Genomic DNA, 27,752 nt, shown 5'->3' on the forward strand with positions numbered 1-27,752 from the left:
TCCAGGAGCCCCAGCGCCAAGCACAAAGGAACACTGACTGAGCAAACAATACTGCTTCTTCCTCGAGAGCTGTCAGAGGCTCCTCAGTGCAGATGAGACAAAAACAAACGCCTCAAGCAGGCCTTGAGAGCTCCCCATGATCCACCCAAATCCTCCTTTCCACTCTGGTCTACACTCCTATGATTCTGGACCCTAATGGGTCTTCCCACCGTCCTCTTCCCTCGACTTCCCAGCTCTTGACCACTTCCATTGGAAAAGCTGAGCTCTAGAGGGGCGCCCGGGTGGCTCAGCCGGTTAAGCGTCCAAATCTTGATTTTGGCTCAGGTCGTGATCTCAGGGTTGTGGGATCGAGCACCTAGTTGGGCTCCTTGCTCAGTCTGCTGGGGAATTTTCTCCTTCCCTCTCCCTCTGCCCCTCCCGAGTCCCCCCGTGACACCGCTCCTCTCTCTCTCTCTCTTTAAAATAAATAAATAAATTTTTTTAAGAAGGAAAGAAGGAAGGAAGGGAGGGAGGGAGGAAAGAAAGAAAAAACGGAAGGAAGGAGTCAGTCTTGAGCTTTTCCGTATTTGGGATTTCGCTGATGCCAGCACCCTACCCCCTCTGTGAGATCCACATCCAGCCCACACCGTCCTCCTGCCTGGATCCTTGGCCTCCAGCAGCCTCTCCCCCTCCACACACCTCAGTCACCTCTCTCCCCATCATTCCTGGGGTCCGTACAACCTCCTCGTGCTGCTTGCTCCGCTCTGCATCCCTGGCACATCGTAACTGCTCTGGTCCCAGTGTTGGCGCTGGTGCTCCAAAGGGCCTCTGGTCTGCTGGGGGCACCACAACCTCGCTCTGCAGCACCCGCATCACCTGGCCGAGATCCTCACCCACAGAAAGGGCTCCGTCGGTGTTCTCTGGTTTACAGAGTAGCCCAACGGACACAGACTGCCACATCTGCCGTGCTCAACGAAAGAGGGAAAGGCCAGGATAGAAACACCTTTGTTTCCAAAGCAAACTGAACAGGGACGGGTCGAGGAGGGCATGCATGACATTAGAAAGTGACTTTCCAGCATCTGGGTCGGGGTGCCATTCGACCTCCACTCCTATGGAAAGCGTAGCCCCAACACCCACCTCCTAACACCAGCCCTGTTCCCAGCAGCGAGCCCGGCTCATTCCGCACGGGCGATCATCAACAGAGCTACCTCTGGCATCAGTAACGTCCGCACTGGCATACAGACGGGGCATGATTCGCAATGCCTATATAAAATGCCACCCTGTGCATGCATGCAGACTAACGGTCTTGTCTGGAGCAATTTCCAAAAAGAAAACCAAATTTTTTTTGTTGTTATTTGGAACCTCTATTCTGCAGCTTGTCCCCATCACCACTGCTATATCCTCATCCTGCCTCTCATCCCCGATCTCCCAAGAAAGGGCAAGCGCAAGGGCCCGAGGAAGGGGGGAAGCAGTGCTGCACTAGGGTCTTAGAGATCCAGAACCACCCTCACCCACTGGACCGCTGAGAACACTGGGGCTGCACCGTATTGTGGCAAGAACACATGAATCTGGTCCCGATCAATCTAAATGTTGGCGCCTCCACGTACAGTATGATCCAAGCTCACCAGGCTTCAGTTCCTACAGCTGTGAAAGAGCAGTGCTATCCCTCGCAGGATTTTTTTTTTTTTTTTTTTTTTTGAGAGTTAAATGGGAAAGCACCAACCAGACACATGGGTGCTCAAAGGCTGGAAGTCCAAACTGATGTCCTTCCCTGGGACTTCCTGCTCATACAGAAGCGGGGTGGGCAGAGGGAAGCCCCGGAAGAAGGCAGTTAAGTGGCTAACGAACCACCCTCCCATCTGTTCTCTGCTCACTTTGCGAGAATTCCCAAGACAGCAACGAGTCAACTCCAAGAACACTTGCTTCCAGCCAGCTTGGCAGGGCTGCTGGAAGTCACGGGGGACCCTTCCCCAGCCCCCCCGCCCCAGGACTAGGTATTGCAACCACTGCCCAGCTGGGCCCCAAACATCTTTTGTCTCTCTTCTATCCCCACATGCTGTTCGGGTCTTGGGCAGAAAACACCAGTTCAGCATTTGCACCATCGAGGGAAGCAATTAAAGGGTTCTTGCAAGGTTAAAAGGATGTGGCTTTTAGACCCACACACCCAATGAGAATCCCTTTCCCCACACCCTTCCCTTCTATTTGGAGCAGCCTCCATCAAAGCAAGTGGGCTTCTCAGGCTTCTCAGTGCAGCCTCAGCCAGGAGAGAGGCAGCCACACACTCTTCCCGAGGGGGCTGCTTCCTGCCCAGCCTGGGTCTTTGCTGCACCCCCCCCCCCCGCCCCCATGGGGTGCTTCCTCCAGAAGTTACAGCCCTTCAGGCGACAGCCATGTAGCAGCCCAGGAGGGGCTGGGCTCACAGCGCTTCCTTTGCTCTAGGGAGCTGCATTTTTGTAAGATTATTAGTCCTTGGGCTGGCTGCTCAGCTACTCGGCGTCATTTCCCCTTTGGGTGGGAAAGTTCTTTCCTTCTGCATTGATTTTCATTAAGACTTAAGCCTTTTTCTTCCCCTTTCATCTGCAGATCTCACAATTCAAGCACGGGCCACGGGGGCCAGGAACACGAAAACCAAGGCATAGCAACTTAAGCACTCAGAAGTGTGGCTCAGAAGAAGCCCTGAGTTGTTCAAACACACACGCCCACACCCACAAGCACACACACACCCAAGAAAAAGGAAATCCCTGGGACTTAGCATCTTCTCTACCTCCACAGGCTCGGACGCCCGCAACGACCTTCGTCTGAACAGCCAGCAGGGTCACGGGTGGACACGCCAATGGGGGACTCGCAGCCCGATTCAGGCGAACGACTCACAGATGGAACAGGAGGATGGTTACTCCTGAACTCTGCCAAGACGCAAAGGGCTAGAACTGGCCCCAAGGAAGAAAAGGACATCTCTGGTCCCTGCTTTTCACACCGTGTATCCAGAAGCCCAAGCCCTGGGTGCCAGGCACCCGTAGGGCCAACAGCAGAAGGGGCTGCAGGCAGTTCTCCCCAACAATCACATAAAGCACATTAGTTCTAAGGCTTGCAGGCTCATTCCCGGCAGGAGCGAGCATGTCCCCAAACACAAAAACCTTACTGCAGAGCCTGGGTGGCCACCTGTCAGGGGGGCTGAGAGGGCCGCTACCCTCCTGGGGCACCGCGGCCCAGAGGGCCTCTGGAGGCTCCTTCAGGGCTGAGAATCGGCTGCCTCGGGAGAGAGCGGATTTTCCTTTGTGACACGTGGTGGCTGATCAAAAAGGGTCCAGAGAAAATCCTGGGAGTTTAAGGAAACTCAGACTCACAGAAATCACGTCCTGCTGGCTTTCTTGTTCATCATGGCCTGTTCCCCTCCAAGTGGCATCGAACCCCCGCCACGAAACAAGCACAGGTTGCACTTGGATCCTCAGCCACCGTAGTAGCTTCTAGCGGTTTTCAACAGGTGATCGGTTTCCTCTCTTAATCTCACCTTTCTGACATCCCACGTGAGATCCAGCCTTGCATCAGCTGAAGGGCAGGCATGACTTGGGTGGGTTTTGTGGGGGTGCCAGGAGACACCCGCTTAGGTGAGCGTTCCACTTCCCCTGCCTCCTGCCACCTGCGCTTGGGACTCCCACGTGCCTTCCTCCCAAGCCTCATGCACCTGAGATCTGCCTCAGTTCCCTCCACTGTCCCCCTCCCCGTAACGCCCAGCTTTCTGTGATCTACGGGGACACTCAGCCAGGGGACACTCAGCCGTGAGAAGGAAGGCGACGACTCATGTACGACTCACATGGCAGCCTTCTCCGGCCCGGGGCCCTGCAAGTCCCTGCAAGTCGGCACCCACCCACCCCCTGGCAGACGGGGCCCCGCAGCTGGGAATGCCTCACCGTCAGCACAGACACCTGCCTCCTTTCCTGGGGGTCTTCTCTGAAATGGCCTCGATCCCCTGCACGCACTTTCCATCTAGAAAACTCAACAAAGTACTACGCAGCGTCGCTACTGAGAAAGCCAGGGCACGCACGCCCTTTTACGGGGACTCCTTGCCGTGGTCCTTAGAACAACGTATGTGGCAGATCAGCTGAAGTCAGGGTCACAGTGGACAGGTGTGTCTCTGGCAGGTGTCGGCAAGCGCCTTTCTCCCCTCCCCTCCCTTCCCGTTCCTCAGTTTCTCCGCCTTGCGGCCCGTGGCTTAGGTGTTCGCCAGGACTTCTGCAGCGGTGAGAGTACCCCGAGCATGCAGCTGACTTTTTACTGGGGGTTTGACCACTTTTTAAAAACTTTTTTTCTTATTCCGTTAGGGCAAGCATCCCTGGGCTCCACGGAGGAAGCTAGTTCCTGTCCTGGAGAGCGCGGGTGACAGGAGACACTTCAACGAAGTGCCAGCGAAGAGGATGAAGTCTTCTCAACCCTCACCTAAGCTCTGAATCAGTACCTAGCGTTGCCAGCAAGCGGGCTTTGGCAGGAAAACCCTGAGAGAGCGAGAGAGCGAGAGAGCGAGCACATGCCTCGTGTCACTCACAGGAAGGCAGCGGCTGCCACCACCACGCTGCTGACTGTTCAAAGCACTTTTCATTTATTTTTACTTTCACTTTGTCATGCCGTCACCCGGAGCCTAGGACAGGCAGGGATCATCCCTTCCATTTCGCAGATGGAGAAACTGAGATCCAAAGAGGGGACACTCCTCCGGGGGGGCACCGCGGTCCACCGGGGCCTGCGCCTTCCTCCCAGGTCTGCAGAAGCAGCCGCACAGCGAGGTCCCCAGGCCCGGGGAGGCCCGGAGGCCCGGGGGCAGGTCCCTCTGGGGCAGGACGGGCAGTGGCTGAGCAGCAGCCCCGGGGAGAGGAGAGGGATGGGGGGGCAGGGACGGCCGGAGCCCTGCGCCCCCCGCGGCCTGCGCACCGCCCCCCAGCTCTCCCCGCGTCTCCGCTTCGCTTCTCGGGGCCAGCGGGGCGCCGCGTTCCCAACTACGTCCTTTGTCCTTCCCAACATCCTGAGGCCGGACCCCTTAGAAGCCAGCTGGGAATGTGTGAAAGTTAGGCTCTGCACCCGGAGAGGCCCTTTCTGTCTCCGAAGGAAAAGGGGGGGATGGGGGGTGGGATGGGGGTGGGATGGGGTGCGGATACGGGGTGTGGGGTTGGGGATGGGGGTGGGATGGGGGGGTGCGGATAGGGGGGTGTGGGGGTGTGGATGGGGGTGGGGGGATGGGGGTGTGGATGGGGTGCGGACAGGGGGTGTGGGGTTGGGGATGGGGGTGCGGATGGGGGGGTGCGGATAGGGGGGTGTGGGGATGTGGATGGGCATGGGGGGGATGGGGGTGGGATGGGGTGCGGACAGGGGGTGTGGGGTTGGGGATGGGGGTGGGATGGGGGTGCGGATGGGGGGGTGCGGATAGGGGGGTGTGGGGATGTGGATGGGGGTGGGGGATGGGGGTGGGATGGGGTGCGGACAGGGGGTGTGGGGTTGGGGATGGGGGTGGGATGGGGGTGCGGATGGGGGTGTGTGTGGGGGGGTGTGGGGGTGCGGTGTGGATGGGGTGGGGGTGTTGGGGTGCGGATAGGGGGTGGGGGGTGCGTTTGGGGGTGTGGATGGGGGTGCGGTTGGGGGGTGGGGAGGATGGGGGTGCGGATGGGGGGGCCTGGCGGGAAGATGTCAGCACCCCGGAGGGGGGGAGGCTCGCCTTCGGGAGGTCTGCGGGGGGAGGCGGTTCCTTGCTTCCTTTCAAAGGGAGACCTGGGCGCAGAGGGGCGGGTTCACCCCGGGGTGGGGGCGGCAAGTTTCCAGCGCAGGGGTGCCGGGGGCGGTCGAGGACAGGCGGGTCACACCCCCAGTCCCGCCGCCGGCGGAGGCGTCCAGGGGAGCCAGTGTCCGGCGCGCCCCCCCGCCCCGGGTCCCGCGGGCCCCCCTTCCCCTCCCCCCTCCCCCCGCCCCCCTCCCCCCTCCCGCGGGGCCGGGCTCACTCACCCGCGCTCCGGCCTCGGGGTCCCCGGCGGGCGGCGGCGGCGGCGGGCCGGGGGTGCGCGCGGCTGGGGTCGGGGTGCGCGCGGCGGGCGGGGGCGGGGGCGGGCGCGGGGGCGGGCGCGGGGGCCCCGGGCGCGGGCGGCAGGAGCAGCAGCAGCAGCAGCAGCGGCGAGGCCATGGTGGCGCCCGGCCCCGCTCACATGCCGGCCGCGGGCGCGGGGAGCGGGCGAGTGAGGCCGGAGCGCAGTCCCCGCCTCAAAAGTTGTGGGGCGCCGCGGGGGGCGGGGCGGGGGCGGGGCGGGGCGGGGCGGGGCGGCTCCCGGCGGCTGCGTCACCCGCGGGCGGGGACTCCGGGCCCCGCGCCCCGCCCCCCGCCCCGGCCTCGCCCCCGGGACCCGGACCCGCGTCCGCCGCCGGAGCCCTGCTGCTGCCCGGCGCGGGGGGCAGGGGGTGCGCGGGGGCAGGGGGGTGGATGGGGGGCAGGGGGTGCGCGGGGGCGGCGGGGGCGCTCTCTGCACCGCCCGGGCCGCCCGCATCGCCCCGGACACACGCGGGACCTGCTCCCGGGCCCGCCCCGCCGCCCCCCTGCCCCCCATCCACCCCCCTGCCCCCCCGCAGCCGCGCCCCCGCCTCATCGCGCCCTGCGCCCCCCCCGCAGCCGCACCCCTGCCCTGCTGCCCCCCGCCCTCCCCCGCCCCCCGCAGCCGCACCCCCGCCCCGCGACCCCCTGCCCCCCATCCACCCCCCCTGCCCCCCCGCAGCCGCGCCCCGCCCCATCGCGCCCTGCCCGGCCTGCAGCCGGCACCCCTGCCCTGCTGCCCCCCCGCTCCCCGCAGCCGCACCCCCCCGCCCCGCCGCCCCTGCCCCCATCTACCCCCCTGCCCCCCTCAGCCGCACCCCCGCCCCGCAGCACCCTCGCAGCCGCACCCCTGCCTGTTTGTCCCCCGCCCTCCACCCCCGCAGGCCGCATCCCCGCCCCCGCCGCCCCCTGCCCCCCATCCACCCCCCTGCCCCCCGCAGCCGCACCCCTGCCCTGCCGCCCCCCTGCCCCCCCGCAGCCGCACCCCCCGCCCCGCCGCCCCCCTGCCCCTCGCAGCCGCACCCCTGCCCTCCCTCCGCTCCCCCTGCCCCCCGCAGCCCCACCCCTGCCCCCCCGCAGCCGCACCCCCGCCCTGCTGCCCGCTGTCCCCCCCGCAACTGCCCCCCGCTCCACCGCCCCCCCACGGCCCCCCGCAGCCGCGCCCCCGACCCGCAGCCCCCTGACCCCCACAGCCGCGCCCCTGCCCCCTGCAGCCCCGCCCCTTCCCTGCCACACCCAGACCCCCCCGCAGCCGTGTCCCTGCCCTGGGGCTGCTGCTGGGTCCCCGGGAGGCACCCCGCTCTCCAGGCCCCCTCCGGCCTGCGCTCCGTCCCCATCGGACCATCAGACCATCACCTTTGGCTCCTACCAAGAGCCGTGCGTAAATGTACCCCCCACCCCCACCCCCGCCCAGGACCCCCAAACAGGCCCACAGGGGAAAGAAAACGGTGAATTTGGGCCTGGCGGCACAGACTCCTGATCAGAGAAAGGGCTGCAGATGGAAAACTAAACAAAAGAACGCACAGAGACCACTAAATTTTAAAGGAAAACTTTTCCGGGGGACAGATTCGAAGATTTTGTGAAAACAAGATGTCCTGGCAAGTCAGAGTTCCGTTTGGGTCCATATCCCTTCCCTCCCCAGTAAGTAAAGGATAAAATGTCTTAATTTTAGGGACTGCAAGTCTCCTTATGTCTAGGTCCAAGAAAGAGGGGCTCAAAACAGGAAAATAATTAGCTCAGAGTTCTGAAGCTGGACCCAAAGAGGATGAGACTGACCATGAAGGACTGGGCGGCATTATTAATCCTGGTCCCCCCACTTCAGAGTTGGAAATAACCTCCATGAGGTCTCAACTGAAATGAATATGGGAGCTCCTCAGGGAACCTTGTCACTTTTATGGGGCTCCCGTCTGACCACCCGATGCTCAGGGAGCTGCGAGCGCCCACTTCCCTCTCAGGCCTGACTCCGCCGCACCCCATTTCTCCATTCCTCTCTGCTGTCTCCAGGGCTCCGTGACCCCCGCCTCCAGGGCAGTGAGCGGATCACCGTGTCCAGGGCAGCTGCAGATGGACCTAGGCCCACTTTCTAGGGATTCAGTCCAAGTGAGTCACTTGGCAGAAAACATAAAGGGTGCTGTGTAGAAACGACCTCACCTTCAGCGGGGCGGTGGGGACCAAGGATTTGGGTTTTTTGGTTTTGTTTGTAAAGGACCACAAAACAAACCCAACGTGCCGGGGCGCTCATGCAATGTCCAGGTCTGCCCAAGAAAGTACCATATACTGATCTCTCTGCGAGGAACTTGGTTTGCCCTCATGGCTCCAGCTCAACTTCTCAGGATCCTGCTCTCAGAGGCTCTTCCCAGGCGGAGCTGCCCAGCAGCCCAGGCTCAGCCAGCCCAGCCCCACCAGGCCAAGGCGCTGTGCTCAGACCTTCTGGTCGCCACCACTTCCCCCCCCCCCCCCCCCACGACAGACAACTCTTCCCACGGCACAGCTGCCCTCCCGGGGCAACCAGCAACATTTAAGGCTGTCACGGGCCTTGCAGGCCTCCCCCGTGGATTCAGAGATCCCACTAGGGAATCCGCGTTCCTTACCAAGCCCCGGGCGGCAAATGTGCCCCTGGGACAGGTCCTCCCTCTTACCTGTCTCTAGGCTTCTCTTTGCCTTCCAAGAGCAGTAGCCAGGCTCACATCACCTGTGCAGGGCTTAGCGTGGGGATGGGGAGGGTGGACGCAGGAGAACAGGAAGGATGGATCACCGTGAAATGGCCCCGGGGCACTTTTTCATCACCTTGGAGGACAGAAGAAAACAGCAAGACGGAGTCGGAGAGGCAGGTGGAACCTTCGGAAGGTGGTCAGCTTGGCCTTGGAGCCCCGGCTTCCCGTCCTGACTGGGCCGCCGTTTACCTGTGTGCTCCCAGCCTCAGTCTCCTCATCTGTAAAACAAAGGTTGTCTGAGATGAGTGCTAGGGGTGCCCCAGCTCTGGGGTGTTAGGGTTCAGTAAAGACCTGACACAGCAGCAAGGAGGCGCGGAACAGGTGTTTGAGGACATCTGTGATGTTTCCATCTCAGGGACATAAGAATCTAAACATGATGTTTGGTCACCTCGGAGGGCTTCGAAGAGGCCCTGTCCGGAGCCAGGGGGACAAATCAGATGGCATCTCAGCTCCGTCCCAGCCCTGGGAATCTACTGGCCCTTAGTGAAACAGGCGGGAAGGCTGCTCGGGCCAAGTCCCCCTGCGCAAGGCAGGAGTCGGGCCCCCTTAGCCTCTCCAGGCGTGGGAGTGGGGACGCTCCTGGCGGCCGGCGAAGTCCACGGGAGGCCGGGCCCCCCCCCCCCCCCCGCTCAGCTCTGCGTGTGGTCAGAGCTTCTGCAGGGGCTCCCCGTCTCCGCTCCCATGAGCCAGATTAGGTCGGGGCCGGACTGCAGTACGAAACAGGCCCCTCAAATACTGCAGCTTCACGTGAGAGAGGTTTCATGCCTCTTGTTCTCTTGGCAGCCGGGGGCCCTCACGTCGGTGCCTGGCTCTGCTCCACACAGAGTTCCTGGGACCCGCGCTCCGGCAGCTCCGCCTTTTTCTAATGTGTGGCTTCCGAGTTGTCCTGGGAACTGACATCCTCGGTGACCAGAAGGGAAAAGAACACGCAGATGTGAGCATGGGGGCGTTGAAAGGGCCAGGCCTGAAAGTGGCCTGCTTCCCTTCCTCTTACATCCCACTGGGGAGGACACGGGCACCCGGCTCACCAAACTGCAAAGGAGCCTGGGAGACACAGTCTAGCCATACAGGCAACGAAGGGGAGAGGGGATCTGGGTAGACAGGTAGCAGAGAGGTGGGTGAAGGAGATTCAGTGCTCCGGCCTCAGTTTCTTCCTCCCTAAAACGAGGGTGGTGAATCAGATGATCTCGGAGGGCCCATCTGCCTTAGCATTCTGTGGTTCCAAGAGGTGACGAAACGTCCTTCTGCACCCAAGTAAACAAGCCCGTGGCCTGAGGAGTTCTCCTCTGCCAACTGGTGTGGCTGGTGGACCCTGGCTTCCCTCCAAGGCCTGTTCCCAAACTGTCCTCACTCCTTGGCCAAGTCCAGTGATCTCCATTGACCTCAGTCTCCCCACCTGTAGAGTGGGGAGAGAAATCATTCCCCTTTGCTGCCTCCCCGGGTCGGTCTGAGGTTAGGATGAGATCACTGTCCAGAAGGCACGGAACTCTCCCGACTGAAGCGCCCCACATGATGCTTTCATTGTAACCAGAGCCTTTAGCAACGCTGCACCCTCAACAGGCCTCAAGTGGGCCCGGGGCCTGAGGACAGCACCCTGGAGGATCCATGGCAGCGTGGGGTGGCACGGCCATGGCTGGGGTACGGCGGTGGCTGCGTAGCCATAACATCACAGGACCGGGATCCTTGAGGGCTGAGAACAGTCAACAGACACCCGGATGGAGCTTCATCCGGGGGTGGTGAGCCGGGCCCCGGCAGCACCGTCTCCTCTGGGCTGCTCCTCTGCTGTGTGCGCGTCACCCCGTTACACCCTGAGTCTGTGTAGTCATCCCCTCATCTGCTTCTACCCTCCCACCCCAATTTGTGAGCTGCTTTCTGGGAAGTTCCATGCTCATTCATCTTTGTATCCCCAGACTCCAACACAATACCTTCCTTCTTTCAGGTAGTCATTCAAGAAATATTTAGTAAGTGACTGCTCTGTGCCTAGCATCGTGCTGGCCGTTGGGTGAGTCTCAGACCTCATAGACCTGGAGGGTTTGGAGGAGACACACAGTAATCAGAACATAAATGTGACCTTGTTACTGTGGAAAGTGCGCTGAGGGGTTCTCTGTAAAGATGAGATTGAGCCACCATCAGAAATCTGTGTAGGCCACTAACATGCAGGTTGGTAATCAGGTAAGGGAGAGCCGGGGCGGTATGTGCAAAGGTCCTGAAGCAGGAAGAATTGGGATAAATGTAAAAGGCCAAAAGAAAATCAATGTGGCTGGTGCGCAGAGTGAGGAAGTGTGGAGGGAAGTGAGGCTGGAGACCCTGATAGCAACCAGGTCAGGGAGACCTTCACAGCCTATTTTAAAAGGTTTATTTGCTTTACCTTAAGAATTTAAGGGGGGATGGATGCCTGGGTGGCTCAGTGGTTGAGCATCTAACTTTAGCTCAGGTCATGATCCTGGGGTCCCGGGATCGAGTCCCACATTGGGCTCCCTGCATGGAGCCTGCTTCTCCCTCGGCCTGTGTCTCTGCCTCTCTCTCTGTCTCATGAATGAATGAATGAATGAATGAGCAAAATCTTAACAAAAAAAGAATTTAGGGAAGGCATTTTAAGGCTTTGTGTTGGGGAGGTGGAAAAGAGAAAGGGTTGGAGAAGTGAAATGGCATGGAAATCATGTCACTGATGGCTGATTTGGGGAGTGACTTAGAAACAAGAGCTGATGCCTGAACTCCTGGAGTCCCTGTGAGAAATGACAATTCCTGGGCTAGGATGCTAGAGATCGGTTCACAGAAGAATATGGATTCGAGATTGTAGGAGGCAAAATCCACAAGGTGTGTTGATGGACGTGGAGGGTGAGGGAGAAGAGGTCAAAGGTTTCCCGAGTCTCGGCCTCTGTGTTTGGCTGGATGCTGGTTCCATTCACAGGCGAGGGACAGCGCAGGAGAGCTGGATCTTTGAGGTGAAGGTCGTCAGCTCTGCTTTGGACTCGGGTCTGGGTGGCTCTGGGCCGTCGGGGAGGCAATGTCAAGTGTGTAGGTCGATGTGCTGCACACAAGGGAATGAAACCACCTAGAAAAGAGCCCGGCGGCCTCAGGCTGAAATGGCTGGGAGAGGAGAGGAGCCAGGAGGAGCTGGGGAGGGAGCCCAGGAGAAGTCACATCCCTGGAATGAGAGGAAGGACATGCACCCCGACGAGAGGTCAAGTAGGGTGCTGGCCAAAAATACCCCGTGGCCACCCTAGGGAAGGGGTCGGCGCGGCAGCTGGAGCAGATGCAGCAAAGAATAAGGAAGAGCGAGAAATGAAGACATGAAGTCTCAGGAGAGTCTGGCTTTGAAGGGGAGTTTTTCTTGCTTTTAGGGAAACATGTGAACCTGGAAAGGGTGTGTGCCCACGAGAGGACAATCGAAGCTCTAAGAGAGAGAAAAGGTGGTTGGCAGGATAGGGTTTCTGAGGGGCGGGAGGGGGCGGCAGAGGCCTTGGGCGGGGGGTGGCACAGCAAAGGGTCTGGACTGGGGCTGAGGACTTCCAATTCTCTGTAAAATAGCAAATACGAAGCGATGGGCTAAGGGTGGAGGGGCAGGGGCGCTGAGGGATCGGAAATTTTAAGGAACACGATTACCATGTGTTTCCCAGGGCGGCTCTAGCAAAGTACTGCAAACATGGTGTAAACCAACAGCCGTGCACTGCCCACGGACCTGGAAGCTGGAAGCTTCCAGACCCAGGTGTTCACAGGGCCGTGCTCCCCCCCCCCGAAGGCTCTACTAGAGAATTATTCCTTGCTCTGTCCTAATTTGTGCCAGTTGCCAGCGATCCTTGGTGTTCCTTGACTCGTACACACGTCACTCTAGCCGCCCAGCCACTTCCCCTCGGGTGTATGTGTCTTCGCGTGGCCTTCCTAGAAGGACAACAGCCTTTGGGTTTAGGGCTGGCCTAATGGGGATAGCCTCCTTTCGACTTGATTACATCCATAATGACCTTTTCAAGTCGAGTCGCGTTCACAGGGACCAAGGGTTAGGCCTTGAACCTACCTTCTGGGGGGTCACAGTTCTACCCACTGTAACGAAGAAGTTTAGAAACAGTCGTAGAGGGTGAGAGAACTGTGCTAGCGTGGCCAGCCCTGTCAAGGGCTCACAGAAATTACTGGAGGGTGTCCAGCAGCTCTAGCTGTTCCCAGCTTGCCTCCCTTTGCTGACGAGCGTCCAGCATCCCTGGCCTGAGCTGGGGCACCTCAGTCCTCTCCCGCTTCGGGGTACGGTCCCTCCCACCAGGAACAAAGACTTCTGACCTCACTTGACCCCCGCCCCCCCTTCCTGTCTCAGCCTCTGCCTCCCGCTCAGCACAAGAACCCATGCGGACTGAGGCTCCTGACCCTGGCGGCACTAGGGTCACCCCAAGGAGAGAGAGTTCCAGCCCCCCACCCACCCCGGACACTTACTACACCAGCACCATTTTGTTCAGAGCCCCAGAAACAGAGTGCCTTGGGGGCTTGACAAAAGATCTAAAACAATAAACCCATCTCCCTATTCTGCGACTGTCTGTCCCCTTTCTGAAATGTCAGGAATGGCTCATTTTGTGCAGGTGAGCGGGGCTGCCCGGCTGCGCGCCGGACCCCAGGCCCAGGGAGCCCCTTGCTGCCTCCGCGCACCCATGCGTTTGTGCGTTTGCACCGAGGGCCAAGAGGAGCCGGAAACACCACCGTCCGGCTGCAAAGCTCTGGGACCTCCTCCAGGGAGGAAGGCTGGCTCACGGCTTGGCCGGGCTCCCAAGCATCATGTACAGCAAGGCTGAGTAACAACTTAGCTTGGGGTTGGTCCTCGAATGACCTTCCTTTTCTTGTCTGCCCATCTGAAAGGACCATTCCGCTCCAAACAACATTCCTCCGATAAAATCGGTTACACACTGTAAACGTCAATGAGCCAGGAACATTCTCCGACGCAACAGGATTCTGATAAAGCGGCCTTATTCTGCAAAACCTTCCAGCGTGAACAATCCTCCCTGGAGCAGGCAGGGAAATTCCTAGGATGCCAGGACACCGGGCGGGCCGGAGGGGGAGGGCGCGAAACTCAGGTGAACTTCCCACCGTGGGCCGAGGGCCGAGCGAGGGCCGAGGGGCCTGGCCTTTCAGCCATCGTCGTTTCATTCGGTCAAGAAGTCGACGCCTATTTGATGAGCGCGTCCCAAGTGCTGGGCCCCGATCCAGAGTCCCTGGGGAGGCGACACCTTCGTGGGATCACAGAGCTCCCGGACTTTGAACAAGCGGCCCCGATGCACAGTCCGGTGGCGGCTGGCGAGCAAGTGCGACCTCCACACCTTTACCTTTACCTCCCTCTCAGCGGGATCCCCCTCCCGTGGCTCCTCTTTGCCTCATCTGTGAGGCTGCTCCCCCCTCTCACCCTTGGCACCCCCCATTTTTTGGGTCTTTCTCTGTTGACAGGTGTCTCCTCCGTGGGGCTGTTTCTACTTCTTTCCTTGTCTATTTTTCTTCGTGTCTCACTTCACATCACTGAGCGCCTCTGGGCCCATCCATTCCTCTACTTCTCCATCAGGCTGTTCTGTTTTTCTCTGTGTGTGGCTTTCTTCCAATCAGCTCATGCGCAATTTTCCTCTCCTCCTCCTTTCTGTCTCTTCTCTTTAACAAACTGTTACGTGGAACGAAAGGCCCGTACAAAAATCTTTGCGGAACCAACTTTTACATTCTCTGGGTTTTATTTTTATTTTTTTATTTTGGGGTTTTATTTTTAAAATTGGTTGAAGAATTTGGGTGCTTCTCTGTGTTGTCTCAATTTCTGAGGGCATGAACAACCACTTGAAACTTTTTATCAAAATGTGGTCTACATAGAAAAAAGTACGCCTGTGCTGTGTCATAAACGTGTCCTGCAGAGCTCAATGAATCTCACTAATAGAACGTTTGTGTGCTCGGCACTCAGAGGGGAAAATACCCGTGTTCCCTTCCACTCTCTGCCGCCGTGGGTCATCACCATCCTGACCTCTTTCAGTATGGGTTAAACTAAATGATGGTTACGATAGGAGTCTCTTGATTTCTCTATTTTTAAAATTTGAAGGAAAAAAAAAAGGAACATTTGAACCTGTGACTTTCATTAGGCAAAAGATCTCTCTAATCTCTGATCCACTATGGACAATAAAAGCTAAGTAAAAGATAAGTAAATAAGTAATAATAAGTAAATAATAAGTAATAATAATTTACAAATAAGTTTCAAAGATAAGTAAATAATCAGTAATAATAATTTACAAATAATAAGTAAAAGATAATACATGTCTCAAAATGTCCTGTTTCCAAAGGTCTTGGTTTCTCATGAGCAAGTGGAAATATATGGCCCGTGACATCTTTTGTTCCTTCTAAGTAGCCCTGGCATTTGAGGGCTCCTCATCTAGGTAAGCAAGAACAACCCCACTGGCTGAGCTGCAGGGACCCGAGCCATAGGCCCGGGCCCCACAGGAGGAGGGAGGTACCCACAAAAGACACACAGAAGGCCAAGGCTGAGCTCATCTTCAGACACCAGCCCGGTGCCCTGTCCACTCCCCTGTACTGTCCTCACTTGGTAAGGAGGGAATTGGAAAAGAGTGTGGGACAGGAAATAGGGCTACGCAGGTGCTGACTAGCAGAGCAAATCTAGGGCTCTGTACTCTCGGCCAACGTGGGGTCCATTTATTGGTGTAGGGACGCCAGTGCGGTCCACACACTGGCCTGGAGGCAGCCTAGGCACCCGCTACAAGTTCCACCCAATTCTTCCTTCCTATCCAACCCAGACAAACCCTGTGCTCTGAGACTTGCACCCTCAGGGAGCTCCCCCACACTCCCAGGGTGCTCTGGGGACGCATGCCTGCAGGGTCCCTGCCCTTGTCTGGGTGGGGACAGAAGGGTGGTCTGAATGAGAGAGCAATTTGGGAAGAGACCATATGTGTGGGAAGGGTTCCGAGTGGGAACTCCTGTGCAGATGGAGAAATGGATGAGAGTCTAGATGCCACATTGGGGATTCTTGGTCCTGGCAGGATAGGAGAGTTGCCAGGGGAGTTTTTTTATATATAAAATGCCAGTGCCAGGAATACACGTTCCTCACCAGAATCTCTTGTGGTGGGACCGGGGCATCAGTAGTCTTCAAAAGCTCCCAGGTGATGCCCATTAGATGTGCATCTGGGGTTGAAAACCACTGCCTTAAACTTAGTGCAGCGGGGAAACAGAGACTGAGTGTAAGCTTTCAGCGGTAGACGGATGTGATCCAAACGGTTGCTCAGGAAGCATTTATTGAGCACCTACTCTGTACCAGCAGGCACTATGCTAGGTTCTGGGTACACAGTGATGAGGAAGACATAGATAGTCCCTGCCCCTGACTAGCCAGCAGATTAGGAGAAAATACAGGTCCTCACACGAGTATAAAAAGTTATTTTACGAAAGTATGAGCAAGTCCTCTAAGAGCATAGAGGATTGGCTGGAGAAAGCTTTCTTAGAGAGGTGACATCAGAATTCTTTCCTGAAGGAGTCGGCCAAGCAAAGAAAACAGAAGAGAACATTCTAAGTGGAATAAAGAGTGTGACACAGGTGCCGAGTGCTACAGAGAGCTGGCCAGGCGCAGCACGGCCCACTGAGGCAGGGGTCCCCTCTGCTCTGGAATGTTGGGCTCGCAGACGTCAAGAACCACTGCCGTGATCGGTAGATGGTTTGCTTTCTGTCTGTGCTGCTCCTCACCGTAGGGGACATGGGGCCAGTGGTAGCAGGTGCCACTCCCTGCCGCCGCCTCCACCTCCGCTTCCCCCAAACACCATGTCTCACCTACGGTGCCCATGGAGAAGATGGAGCTACCGCCCAAGCTCCCTCGGCCACAGCACTGCAGAAGCAAGGGACACTTCTGTCCCCACCCCACTGGCATCCTATATTTGCTCCTCTCCGTGGGAGTGGGAGGCCAGTCTAACTGGTCAAATCTGGGGCCACATTTCATTGGTGAACAGGGCCCAGGATTGAAAGGCGATGTGTGGCCACTGTACGATCTCTGCTCACCGGTTACTGGGTGGTAAGGCCAGCTGGTCAATGTCTTCCTTGATTCCAGCTCCTCATCCAAGGGTCCTTGGGAGAAGTGAATTCTTAGGTTCAAAAGTTAGACATGCTTCAACCTTCTGACCTCAGCTGCCTTCCCGCCTATAGCTCTTATACCCTTGTCCGGGTATTAATACATAAATTAGCACATTTTCCCATCCTTTAACTATACTCCCTCAGTCAGAAACCTGGAGGGGAGGGTGGAAGATGGAATCTGGAACCTCAAACCTCCACATTGATTTATAATTGTTTGTGCAGGATATACTCTATTGTGTAGGTCAGAAGACTTAGCATGATTCCCAGAGACATCTGAGAAATGACTTCTGTTCTGGTTCTCAGCCCTGAACTCAAGAATGCTCTAGAATTGGGCTGTACTCACCCTGAAAGTTTAAGGGTGGTGGCTGAGTTCATTTCTGTCTGAGTGGCCTGTGATTATATTTTTACATTATAAAGCTCTGAGATTGGCTCAGGTGAGGTGGTCTTGGGCATGTGTACAGGTGCTGCTCCAGCCATAGTTGGGTAGGTAGATGGGTAGATCAATGGTTGGATGGGTGGATAAATGGCTAGATCAACAGGTGAGTGGGTAGGTAGATAGATGGATGGAGGGATGATGAATCATTGGATAGATTTTCAATAGACAGTATGGTGTGAAAGGAGACATCCATGGTTCTAGAAGGTCTGAGATGATCCTTACTCATTCACACACTTACTCATTCTCAACTACAGCTGTGTACTTCTTGACAAAAATCTTAAGGCTGCAATCTTCCCCTCTGTCTCTTTTAGAAAATGTTCCAAGTCTCACTGCCATGTATCCCGACCGTGCTGTGGACAGTTTTGAGCATCCTTTAGGTAAGCAAACTTCGTCTGAATGATCTAGTGACACCTAGTTCCCATTTTTCTGACAACTGCACTTACTACTGACCTTTGTTATTATACAAGTTGTATACAACATCTCTTAGGTGCCAACTCAGATCACTCTGTCCCACCTGTCTCTGGGGCCGAGGCCAATTGTTTCATCTCAGTCACCACCGCAGGAAACCAGTTCTGCTGGGCTCCAGCCAACGGCATGCACACCGGTTGCTGTTTGCTGTAGAATTTGGTGGGTATTCATACAGTGCAAATCACACGCGTGGGCAGCACTGAGGTGGGGAGTGGCTTACATCTCATGGCTAACCTTGGACTGTGGGAAACCAAAACCAGTGGATGAATTCTCATCCTTTCCTCCCTCTGCAAGAAGGTCTTGAGATGCAGGTGTCCCTACAGGCTCTCAGAAAGGGTCCTTCGAGATGAAGCGTTCAGCTGCCCCTGATGCTGAGTGGTTGCTAAGTCAATGCCGAGCCTTCCTCTCTGTTTCCCTCCCATTTTCTCTCACTTCTGCTTCCCTGTGTGCACCCGAAGAAAGCAACAGCACATAAACTTTTGCTCTCTGGGGATCCCAGGCTAAGATCTGATGACTGCTGTACTGGTTACTATTACTTTTGATACAAAATGATTGGGCTTAAACACGAGATTTTTCAGACCTAATTAGAGTATTCAGTGAGTTTAGTATCTGTCTCCCACACTAGACTGTGAGCTATTCATGTAGTTACCCCAACACTGAGTGGAACGCTGGCATTCTTCACCTCATTCTCCTCTTCCTCTTTTCCGTAACATTAATGATGTTGGGGAAGTTCTTATCCTGGATACTTGAATCTGCTGTGTATGGTTTGCAACAGTACCATCATCTCAGAGGGGTTACTTTTTTCCAGCTTGTTCTGCAGAATTCAAAAGAGCAAAATGCAGAATCATCTAAGGTTTCTGCAGTAGGCTGAGAAGTGGTACCCCAAAAGATAGCCACATCCCAAAGCCTTAAGGCCCTTAGGATGAGGTATCCTGGATTGTGTGTGTGGACCCTTCATGCAGTCACATGGATCCTTATGAGTGAGGCAGAGGTTGACATCACACACACAGAGGAGAGGGGGTGTGACCATGGAGGTGAGAGATTTGAGGCTGTTGGCCATGGAGATGGGAGGGATGTGGCCAAAGGGTAAAGACTGCCCACAGCCACCAGAAGCTGGAAGAGGCAGGGCTGGAATTCATCCCAGTGATCAGAGCCGCTGGGAGCACAGCCCTACTAACACCTTGATTTCAGTGACACTGATGTTGGGTGTCTGGCCTCCAGAACTGTGAGAATATGTTTCAGATACTTAGACCAGGGGCAGCCCGGGTGGCTCAGTGGTTTGGCTCTGCCTTCAGGCCCAGGGTGTGATCCTGGAGACCCGGGATCGAGTCCCATGTCAGGCTCCCTGCATGGAGCCTGCTTCTCCCTCTGCCTGTGTCTCTGCCTCTTGCTCTGTCTCTCATGAATAAATAAAATCTTAAAAAAAAAAAAAAAAAAGAGAAACTTAGACCAGTTTCTTCTTAGAAAGGGCCCTCAGAGATCACCAACCTTGGCCTTCATGAATACGGTCACTGTATGAAGCTACTATTTCCCACACGCCAATGGACTTTGCTTTAAGTTGCTTCTAACGATGGTCGGGAGTCTGGTGTTTAACTCACGTGGTGCATAAGCAGTCATCATAAACTTGACCTCATTTCCTAGGAGAGAATAAGATCCAACTGGCCCCTCATCATGACCTTCCCACCCCGCTGGCTTGAAGCCTATTCCACCCAGTGGGCCAACACTCCTCAACCCAGGGCCCCAGGACGGCCTGCGTGGAATCGCTGAGGTACTCATTAAAAATGGCAAGTCCGGGACTCTACCCCAAACCTACCAAGTAAGAAATCTATGGAATGAGGTGCAGAAATCTGCACTTTTAACAAGGCTCTCAGGTGAGTCTCCACACACACCGGCTTGAGAGCGTCTCCTACAGAAGAAAGGGATCAGAACGGATCCAGTGGTACTTCCCTCTGGCTTAGCAGGGAACCCACCAACTCGGGTCCAGGTGCCGGATTTACCAGGGGGAAGCTACGGCCTGGTCCCCAGGACTGCATGCTTGTGATGAAAGCCACCCTGAACTCACAGAGGAGCCAAAAAAGTCCTGTCCCCTCGTGCATTCATACTGTAACATAGCTGCAAAGGTGTCCACAGAGCTGGGGGCTCACAAAGGCTTTCGAGAACATGAGTCCCCATTACGCATTTCACGGTAATTTAACTTTTTAATTAAAAAGACCTTCCCTAAACAACAATAGCTTGCAAATGCAGGTGGCCTTTGATCTTACAATTCCACTTCTGGGACTTTATCCTACAGATAGACTTTATGCTTGTACATATGTACAAAATTATTCACTGCAGAACTGATGATAATAGCGAAACATTGGAAACAATCCAAATGTCATCATTGTGGAATTGATGAAATAAATTATACCACATTCATACAATGAAAAATAAGGAGGAAACTGTGTACGTATTGATATGGAAATGTGTCCAGGTTCAGGGGAAAAGCAAGGTGAAGAACACATGTAGAATAGTCTACCTTTTGTGTATAAAAAGGAGTAATAGGAACCCACATCCCTACTTACGTGTATATTCATAAAGGCTGGAAGTATATGTAAGAACAGTGGTTACCTCTGGGGCAGGGGATGACCATATGGGGAACAAGGATGGGAGGGAGATTTTTCACTATGTATATGATTATCCTTTGATGTTTAGAACCATGTGAGTGTACTATTTATTCAAAAAATAATACAATAAAATTTAAAATAATCATTTATTGTGGCCCTCAGAACAAGCAACCTGACCTGATTCTCCACACCTGCAAGTCTTGATGTCTGTATGGAGCTCTTCAGACTGGGTGCATGTTTTGGAAGCCACAGCCATTCCAGTGGTTACCCTGGTGAGATGGGTGCTCCCAGACCAGAATACAGATTTCCATTGTCCAGACCAGCAGTGGGAGGACAGGTCTTTGAGTTTCTTACTGAGGAGAACCAGCATCATGAAGGTTCTGGGATGTGGCTCCATTGTGCATTGGACAGCTCCAAGAGAGGAGGGTCCCTGGGCTGCCTACTAATGAGTACTCAGTACCTCAGTACTGAGACATCAGCTGTTCCCGACTCACAAGGGAGGAATGATGGTAGCGATCCCGAGTAGCGAAGTCTGCGTTCTCCTGGGTGAGCTGAGTCATCTTCGTGTCAACCCTAGCCAGGGACGGTGCCAAAATTATCTGCTCTTGGGGAGATCTCAAGCTCCTTCAGGGAGAGAAACACAGAGGCGGTCAGATAGAAAAAGTGTTAAACAGTGGAGATGTCTCCTCTAGGATAGAATAATGCTTTGCAAAAAAATGTCATTGTGCTTATTATTTTACATGTATTTATTTAAAAAAATTTTATTGGAGTTCAATTTGCCAACATATAGCATAACATCCAGTGCTCATCCCACCAAGTGCCCCCCTCAGTGCCCATCACCCAGTCACCCCAACCTCCCACCCACTTCCCTTTTCACTACCCCTTGTTCGTTTCCCAGATTAACATGTATTTAAATAAAATAACCCAAACTATAAAAAATAAATATCAAATGAGGACAGTGATCTTTACCTCTCTTTAATAGAAACATATAAAACTGTACCCACCCAATAGGAGACAACCCTCAAGGATAACCTTCCAAATGGTGTCATGTTGGGGCCCTACAGCTTTCCTTTGCTTTCTTGCCAAATGAAGTAATGGGATGGAGAGGCTGGAAAACCAAGAGTGGAAAGAGAAGCTTTCTCTTTGGTTCTTTGGAAAGAACATCGAATGAGGAATGATTTCTGGGGCTGAGGTTTACTTAGGAAGCAGTTATGAGGGGAGCTGCAAAGACTTTTGGCACTAAATTAGCCTGAAGACAAAAAGCAAGTCGTGTTGTGGATTCCATTGTCACTGAAGTGTCTACACACAGTTGGAGTTAGAATAAACTGGGAAAGGAAAATGTGAGATACAAGAGGAAAGTGCTAGAGGCAGAATGCAGTAGGAAAGATCAGACCGGCAGTCAGAGCGCCTGCAGAGGATGGACAGTCCCAGCGCTGCCATCAGCCTCACCGCCCAGGCCATCAGACCTCTGCCGCCTTGATTTCTCATCTTCGGTTCCCTCAGTCTATCGTAGGTCCTTAACTCACACCTCAGGCAGGGATTTCCTCAACATTTTACTCAAAAGGAATCTACTTTGTGAGTAGTGATGTTTGATTGTTTAAAGAATATATTCGACAATTACTTTAAAGAGGGAGCAACCTGACCTCCTGCACTCGTGGAACCTCAGTGGGAAGTGCCGGTTGCCTCTGACAATAGAAGTTCCGAAGTCACAGGACTAAGGCTTGTAGCCACTTTCTGAGAACATATCTAAATTAGATACATGGAGATTTTCTGAGAAATGAGTGAGCTGCTATAAAGGGTGAATCTTCAAGAAGTAACATAGTCAACATACAAGGTGTTTATGCCAGTGTATTTTTTGTTGTTAATGCTTTTTTTTTTTCTTTTAAAGGTAAAACCATTGTATTCTTCTGAGTTCAGGTAAATACTATGCTTCACTTTTAGACTAGAATGGCCTGAGAATTCTTACTTGCTAGGACTTCTGGGAAGAAAGCCCTGTCAAGGTTAGGCTTTATTTCACATAATTCTGGGAATTGTATACATAACAGAAGGAACAACATAGCCAAAGTCCTTTGCCCAAACAAATTCTTTGTTTCTTTCTTTAAAAAATTCTTTTTTAAAAAATATTCTTTTTTTAAAAAAATATTTTATTTATTCATGAGAGTCACAGACTGAGAGAGGCAGAGACACAGGCAGAGGGAGAAGCAGGCTCCTCACAGGGAGCCCGATGTGGGACTCGATCCCAGGGACCCCAGGATCACTCCCTGAACCAAAGGCAGACACTCAACCACTGAGCCACCCAGGCGTCCCTGCCCAAACACATTCTACAGTATTATTCTTCTTTGGTTTTGAAGAGCATCTAGGGGAAGTGAGGGGAACAAAATCTTTGAAACTACAAAATAGCAATTTCTACTTTTAAGTGAATCCTCCTCTCTCGGTCCTTTAACCTTCCTGAATAACCACCACAGGATCTCATCCAGTAGCCATGTGAGGCCAGCAAGTGTGATGTTGAGACTTAGCTGAGGCCTCCATCACCCACTTGACAAGCCCACGGAGCTGTGAATGAATAGTGTGCACTGGGTTCTATTCCATCTAAAGCATTATCCTTTTCTAAGAATAATCTCCTCCAAAGACATTGTTTTTTCTCAATAGTACTATGGTGACCTCAGAGGTGAAATTCCTGGAATTCAGAGTGCAGCTTAAGGTGTAGTGACCTCCCATGGTCTTTAATAGGCTTTAAAACCAGAAATGCCTAAAAATATTCCTGTGAATCAGATAAGCCAAGTACTATCAACCACACACCACCTGCAGCTCCAGATTCTGTAGGCAGCTTCTATACAGAATCTATGTCCCCTCAACCTCTACTTTCCTCAGGACTCGGTGGCAGGGGAGAGAGATCAGTACTGGTATATTGTGACCTAAGTCACCCAACCTGGTGCCCCAGACTGGAAGAGAGGCCAAGGGGTGACCTGCCCCCTCCTACTCTTGCACAAAGGACAATAGCCCAGCTTCCAGGCAGAGGACAGGGCTTCTCCCCTCACACACCACCTCCTCCTGAGCCTCTCCCTGATGGTTTCCATAGCCCCTGCTTCTTGTTGTTCATCATCGTAGGCTCTAGCACCAAGGGTTCATTTCTTTTGCCAACTTGAACAGACTGGTAGTGCTTGCAAAGCATTGTTTTAGAAGGATTCTTAGGTGAGAGGAATGGGGAGTTATTGTTTAATGGGGATAGACTTTCTGTTTTGCAAGATGGAGAGTTCTGGAGATGGATGGTGGTGATGGTTGCACAATGATGCAAATGTACTTAATGCCACTAAATTGCACACTTAAAAATGGTTAAAATGGCAGAGGCGGGGAGCACCTGGGTGGCTCAGTCAGTTAAATGTTCGACTCCTGATCTCGGCTCAGGTCTTTATCTCAGGGTTGTGAGTTCAAGCCCCGCGCTGGGCATGGAGTCCACTTAAATGGTTAAGATGATAAGATTTATGATATGTCTATTTTATCACAATAAAGAAAAATGGAAAGAAAAACAAAAAGAGGATTCTGAATTAACATTTGGGATCAATGGGAAAGGCTCCCATCATCCATCAGCAATGTCAGGGTACAGAAGGTGGAAATATTGGGAAATGCAACCCAGATAACTACAGTTTCAAAAACAAACCAACAAAATGAAACCAAACAAACACTTGGTTGGGTCCTGCCTGGATTTTCCCAGCCTGCAGGTCTGACTCCTCACTGGTATTGAAAGAGGAGGGAAGTGATTTTCCAGAGTCCTGAGGCCTTCAAAGTTGAGGAAGCATTGGTACCGGAAGGGTGGAGGAGGAAGAGGAAAGAGATTAGAGCACTCCTGAAATCTTACCTTCGACATGAGGCCTCCTCCTGCTTCTCCCTTTCCCTGTGTATTTGAACATGGGAGGCCCACAGAAATCCTCCAGAATCTCTGCTCTGTTTCTGTACTTGACCTCTGCGCTTTTGCCAACACAATCATTTCAACTGCCTCCGGTTTGGGATGGCAGGAGGGGAGGCCTTCAGGCCTTAGTCTTGTGTATGATTGTGTACTGACACTGGTGCGTCTTAGACTGTGAACTCACTGACAGCAGCTCTCTTGACTCAGCACTCAGCAATCAGATTCTAGATAAAGCCTCTGTTCATGATTCCTGAGGGTATGAAGAGAAGACCTGAGCCACAGGAGGCTCCTGCTGAGCTGAGGCTGGGGGAGCAGGATGGTGGAAGGCAGTGACAGTGGAGTCTGAGTGTCCTCGAGGTGGTCAAATGTCAGGTTCCCTTACACCTAACCAGGGACTGGACACCCTGAGTACCTCCCAGAGCCCCAGATTAGCACAGACCTGCAGGAGGGGATCAGAAGGGACTTCATCCACCTGAAGAAGCTGAAGTTAGAGGCTAATCCTGCAGGGAAGACATGTACATATATATATATAAATATTAATAAAGGCTCTACATCCAGACCCAATTGATAAGTTGATAAATCCTATTCTAATCAGTGTATCCGATGTCAGGATATTTGGTATCATGATAATCTCACTTCAAACTTCAGCTCTGATGTGTCTACATATGGAGCCAACTGTTCACTTAACACCCTTTGAAACATTCTAAGTGCCAGATCCTGTGGGTATTGTACTGTGAGTGCTCCAAGATGAAAAAAACGTCTTTTGCATGCTTAAAGAGTGAATGGTTTATTAAAAAAAAAAAAAAAAGAGTGAATGGTCTAGAAGGGGATTTTATAGCATGTATTTAACATATTATCAATGTGAATTTAAGAAAAAAAATTATCAAAAAAGACTGAAGTTAGCAAATCCTCTGCAGCACTGTATTTAGTATCTTTCTTGGGATTTTGGATTTTATTTTACTTATTTATTTTAATTTTTTAAAAAAGATTTTATTTATTTATTCATGAGAGACACAGAGAGGCAGAGACATAGGCAGAGGGAGAAGCAGGCTCCCTACAGGTAGCATGATACAGGGACTGGATCCCAGGACCCCGGGATCACGATCTGAGCTAAAGGCAGATACTCAATCACTGAGGCATCCAGGTGTCGAGGACTATCAACTGTTTTTTTTTTTTTTTTAAATCCATCCTTTCTTTGGTATCGATTTAAAAAAATCTCACATAATTAATTATATAGAACTTTAGGAAATCAAATCAAATGTAATTTTATAAAGTGCTTCTCCAAATTATATACATATATAAAGTGGAGTGAATGTATACCCTAAGGCTGGACACTGGACGTAAATATATATATATGGCTGGTTGAAAATTGGTTGATAATATTCCATATATAATCAGGACGTTAGCATTACAGGGCTTATGTTAGAACCTTGGCTAATGTCAACAGGATGCAGCTGATAACGTGTATTTCCTCAGTTTCATTTAGGGTTCTTGTGGTTAAAGAGGGCCAGATTTTAGATTTGTATTAATATCTGCAACTGCAAGAGAAAGTTCCTAATATATTTTGATACTGTCAGAAGGAAGAAAATAAACACAAACATTTTACTGATCCTTCTTGTTTGTGATCATTTAGATTCTAAATTATCTAAGTTTTTAGATGTAGATTGGCCTGATATTTTATTTCATATTTTCCCGAGAATAAATTTCTGGGAAATATTTAAATTTCTTAATATTAAACTAATTTCTGAGAAATTCAGAAGAAATTACTAATGTAATCCCTTATGTTAATTAAAATATATCTATCCCTTAAACTAGCTGATAGGAGGACCTCTCCTTAGCATAACTTTTTCTAAAGCATTATTTTTAATGTAGATGGGACTAAAAATGTTTGAAGTGCTTTTCTTTCAAAACTATACATCAGACTGTTCTAATTCTAAAGGATTTTTTTCTTTTCAGTTTGCCTGGATTGTTATGGTTTGATTTAGTTAGATCTTGACAACTAACTGCTTTATTTTAAATTGGGGCCTCATAGAATTTCCTGAAAAGTCTCTCAACTGTATTTTTTAAAATAGCTTTATTACTGAGGAAAAACAGACATACAATCAGAGTGCTGATTGTGTTTTCTTACTTTCTATATTCTTGATGCTCTGGAATGTATGACCTTAATCCTGGAGATGGGAGCTAATTCCTAGAGATAGCAACCGACTTCCCTGTGAGCATAGTTTGGATATACTAACCAGCCAACCAGTCAGGGCCCTCACCCCCAATCAATCACCTTTTTTGTTAAACTTCCACACACCAAGCCAACACTCCCTTGCCCTAAATCACCCTAAAGCCAGGTACGGGACAACTAGTGACCACACCTATAGCCCAGAGTCCACCAACATTATTCAGACTATCCAATCCTATGTGATAATCCTATTCACAAACACAGTAGATCTCTTCATTTATTTCTTTAAATTCCTCTTCAATTTCTCCTCAGAAATATCTGTAGTTGTTCTCTTCTAGTTTGTAACTAATACACTAATTGATTCAGAATGTTAAATAAATTAAAAAAAAAAAGAATGTTAAATCAACCTTAAATTCTGGGACACAACCATTTTGTTATGATATATTATCCTTTTTATATATTTTATGTTCAACTTGTTAAAATTTTGTCATGAGTTTTTGCATCTACAGTCACGAGCGATATTGGTGTGGAGTTTTTCAAAGAGTTTCTATAGAATTAATATTCTTTCTTCCTTAAGCATTTGGTAGTTTGCATTAGTGAAGCCGTCTGGACCTAGAGTTTTCTCTGGGGGCAGGGTTTTAATGACAAGATATGTAAATCACCTAAATAGCCCTATATTTCTTCTAGAGTGAGCTTTAATAGTTCCATTTTTCAAAGAATTTGTCCAGTTTATCTCAGTTGCCAAATTTTTTGGCCTATGACTGTTTATAATATTTCTTTGTTTTTTTTTTTTTTGTTTTTTTTTTTTAAAGATTTTATTTATTTATTCATGATAGTCACAGAGAGAGAGAGAGAGAGAGAGGCAGAGACACAGGCAGAGAGAGAAGCGGGCTCCACGCAGGGAGCCCGATGTGGGATTCGATCCCGGGTCTCCAGGATCGTGCCCTGGGCCAAAGGCAGGCGCCAAACCGCTGCGCCACCCAGGGATCCCTATTTCTTTGTTTTACTTTTAATATCTGTAGACTCTAGTAATGTTATCTCTCTCATTCCTGCTATAGGTAGTTGTGTGCCTTCTCTCCTTTTATGCCAATCAGTCTAGCTGGAGGTTTGTCAATTTTATTGATCTCGCATAAACAGATTTCTGTCTCATTGCATTGTCTCTATATAAATTTTTAAAATTGATTTCTAGTTTGATCTTTATTTTTTTCCTTTTCTCTTCTTATTTGAGTTTAATTTGCTCTTCTTTCTCTAGTTTCTTAGGTTGGAATCTTGAAACTAACTGCGCCATTTTAAATTGAGGCATCATGGAATTTCCTGAAAAGGGCTCTCAACTGTATTTTTTAAAAC

General features: G+C 52.2%; 2 protein-coding genes and 1 long non-coding RNA gene across 3 annotated transcripts in view; 1 reads left to right on the top strand and 2 right to left on the bottom strand.

Moving 5' to 3' along the window:
• HEG1 (heart development protein with EGF like domains 1) overlaps nt 1-6,026 on the bottom strand; it is an 89,549-nt gene extending 83,523 nt beyond the window's left edge. Inside the window, exon 1 of the mRNA XM_038583066.1 lies at nt 5,962-6,026. The gene's annotated coding sequence lies outside the window, so the exon portion shown is untranslated. The remainder of the gene's footprint in view (nt 1-5,961) is intronic.
• Nucleotides 6,027-13,667: 7,641 nt separating this feature from the next.
• Nucleotides 13,668-22,530, top strand: LOC119867345. Its single transcript, XR_005383404.1, has 5 exons — nt 13,668-14,033; nt 15,039-15,131; nt 17,572-17,637; nt 19,370-19,496; nt 20,494-22,530. It is a non-coding gene; the product is annotated as an uncharacterized LOC119867345 (long non-coding RNA).
• Nucleotides 20,461-27,752, bottom strand: part of SLC12A8 (solute carrier family 12 member 8) — a 131,613-nt gene continuing 124,321 nt past the window's right edge. The window contains exons 13-14 of the mRNA XM_038583067.1: nt 24,675-24,735; nt 20,461-20,955 (exon numbers count right to left, since the gene is read on the bottom strand). Of these exons, the coding sequence (XP_038438995.1) occupies nt 20,793-20,955; nt 24,675-24,735 (224 nt within the window). The 3' untranslated portion in view covers nt 20,461-20,792. The remainder of the gene's footprint in view (nt 20,956-24,674; nt 24,736-27,752) is intronic.

The sequence above is a fragment of the Canis lupus genome, chromosome 33 (assembly GCF_011100685.1).
Source record: "Canis lupus familiaris isolate Mischka breed German Shepherd chromosome 33, alternate assembly UU_Cfam_GSD_1.0, whole genome shotgun sequence".
NCBI classification, from domain to species: domain Eukaryota; kingdom Metazoa; phylum Chordata; class Mammalia; order Carnivora; family Canidae; genus Canis; species Canis lupus.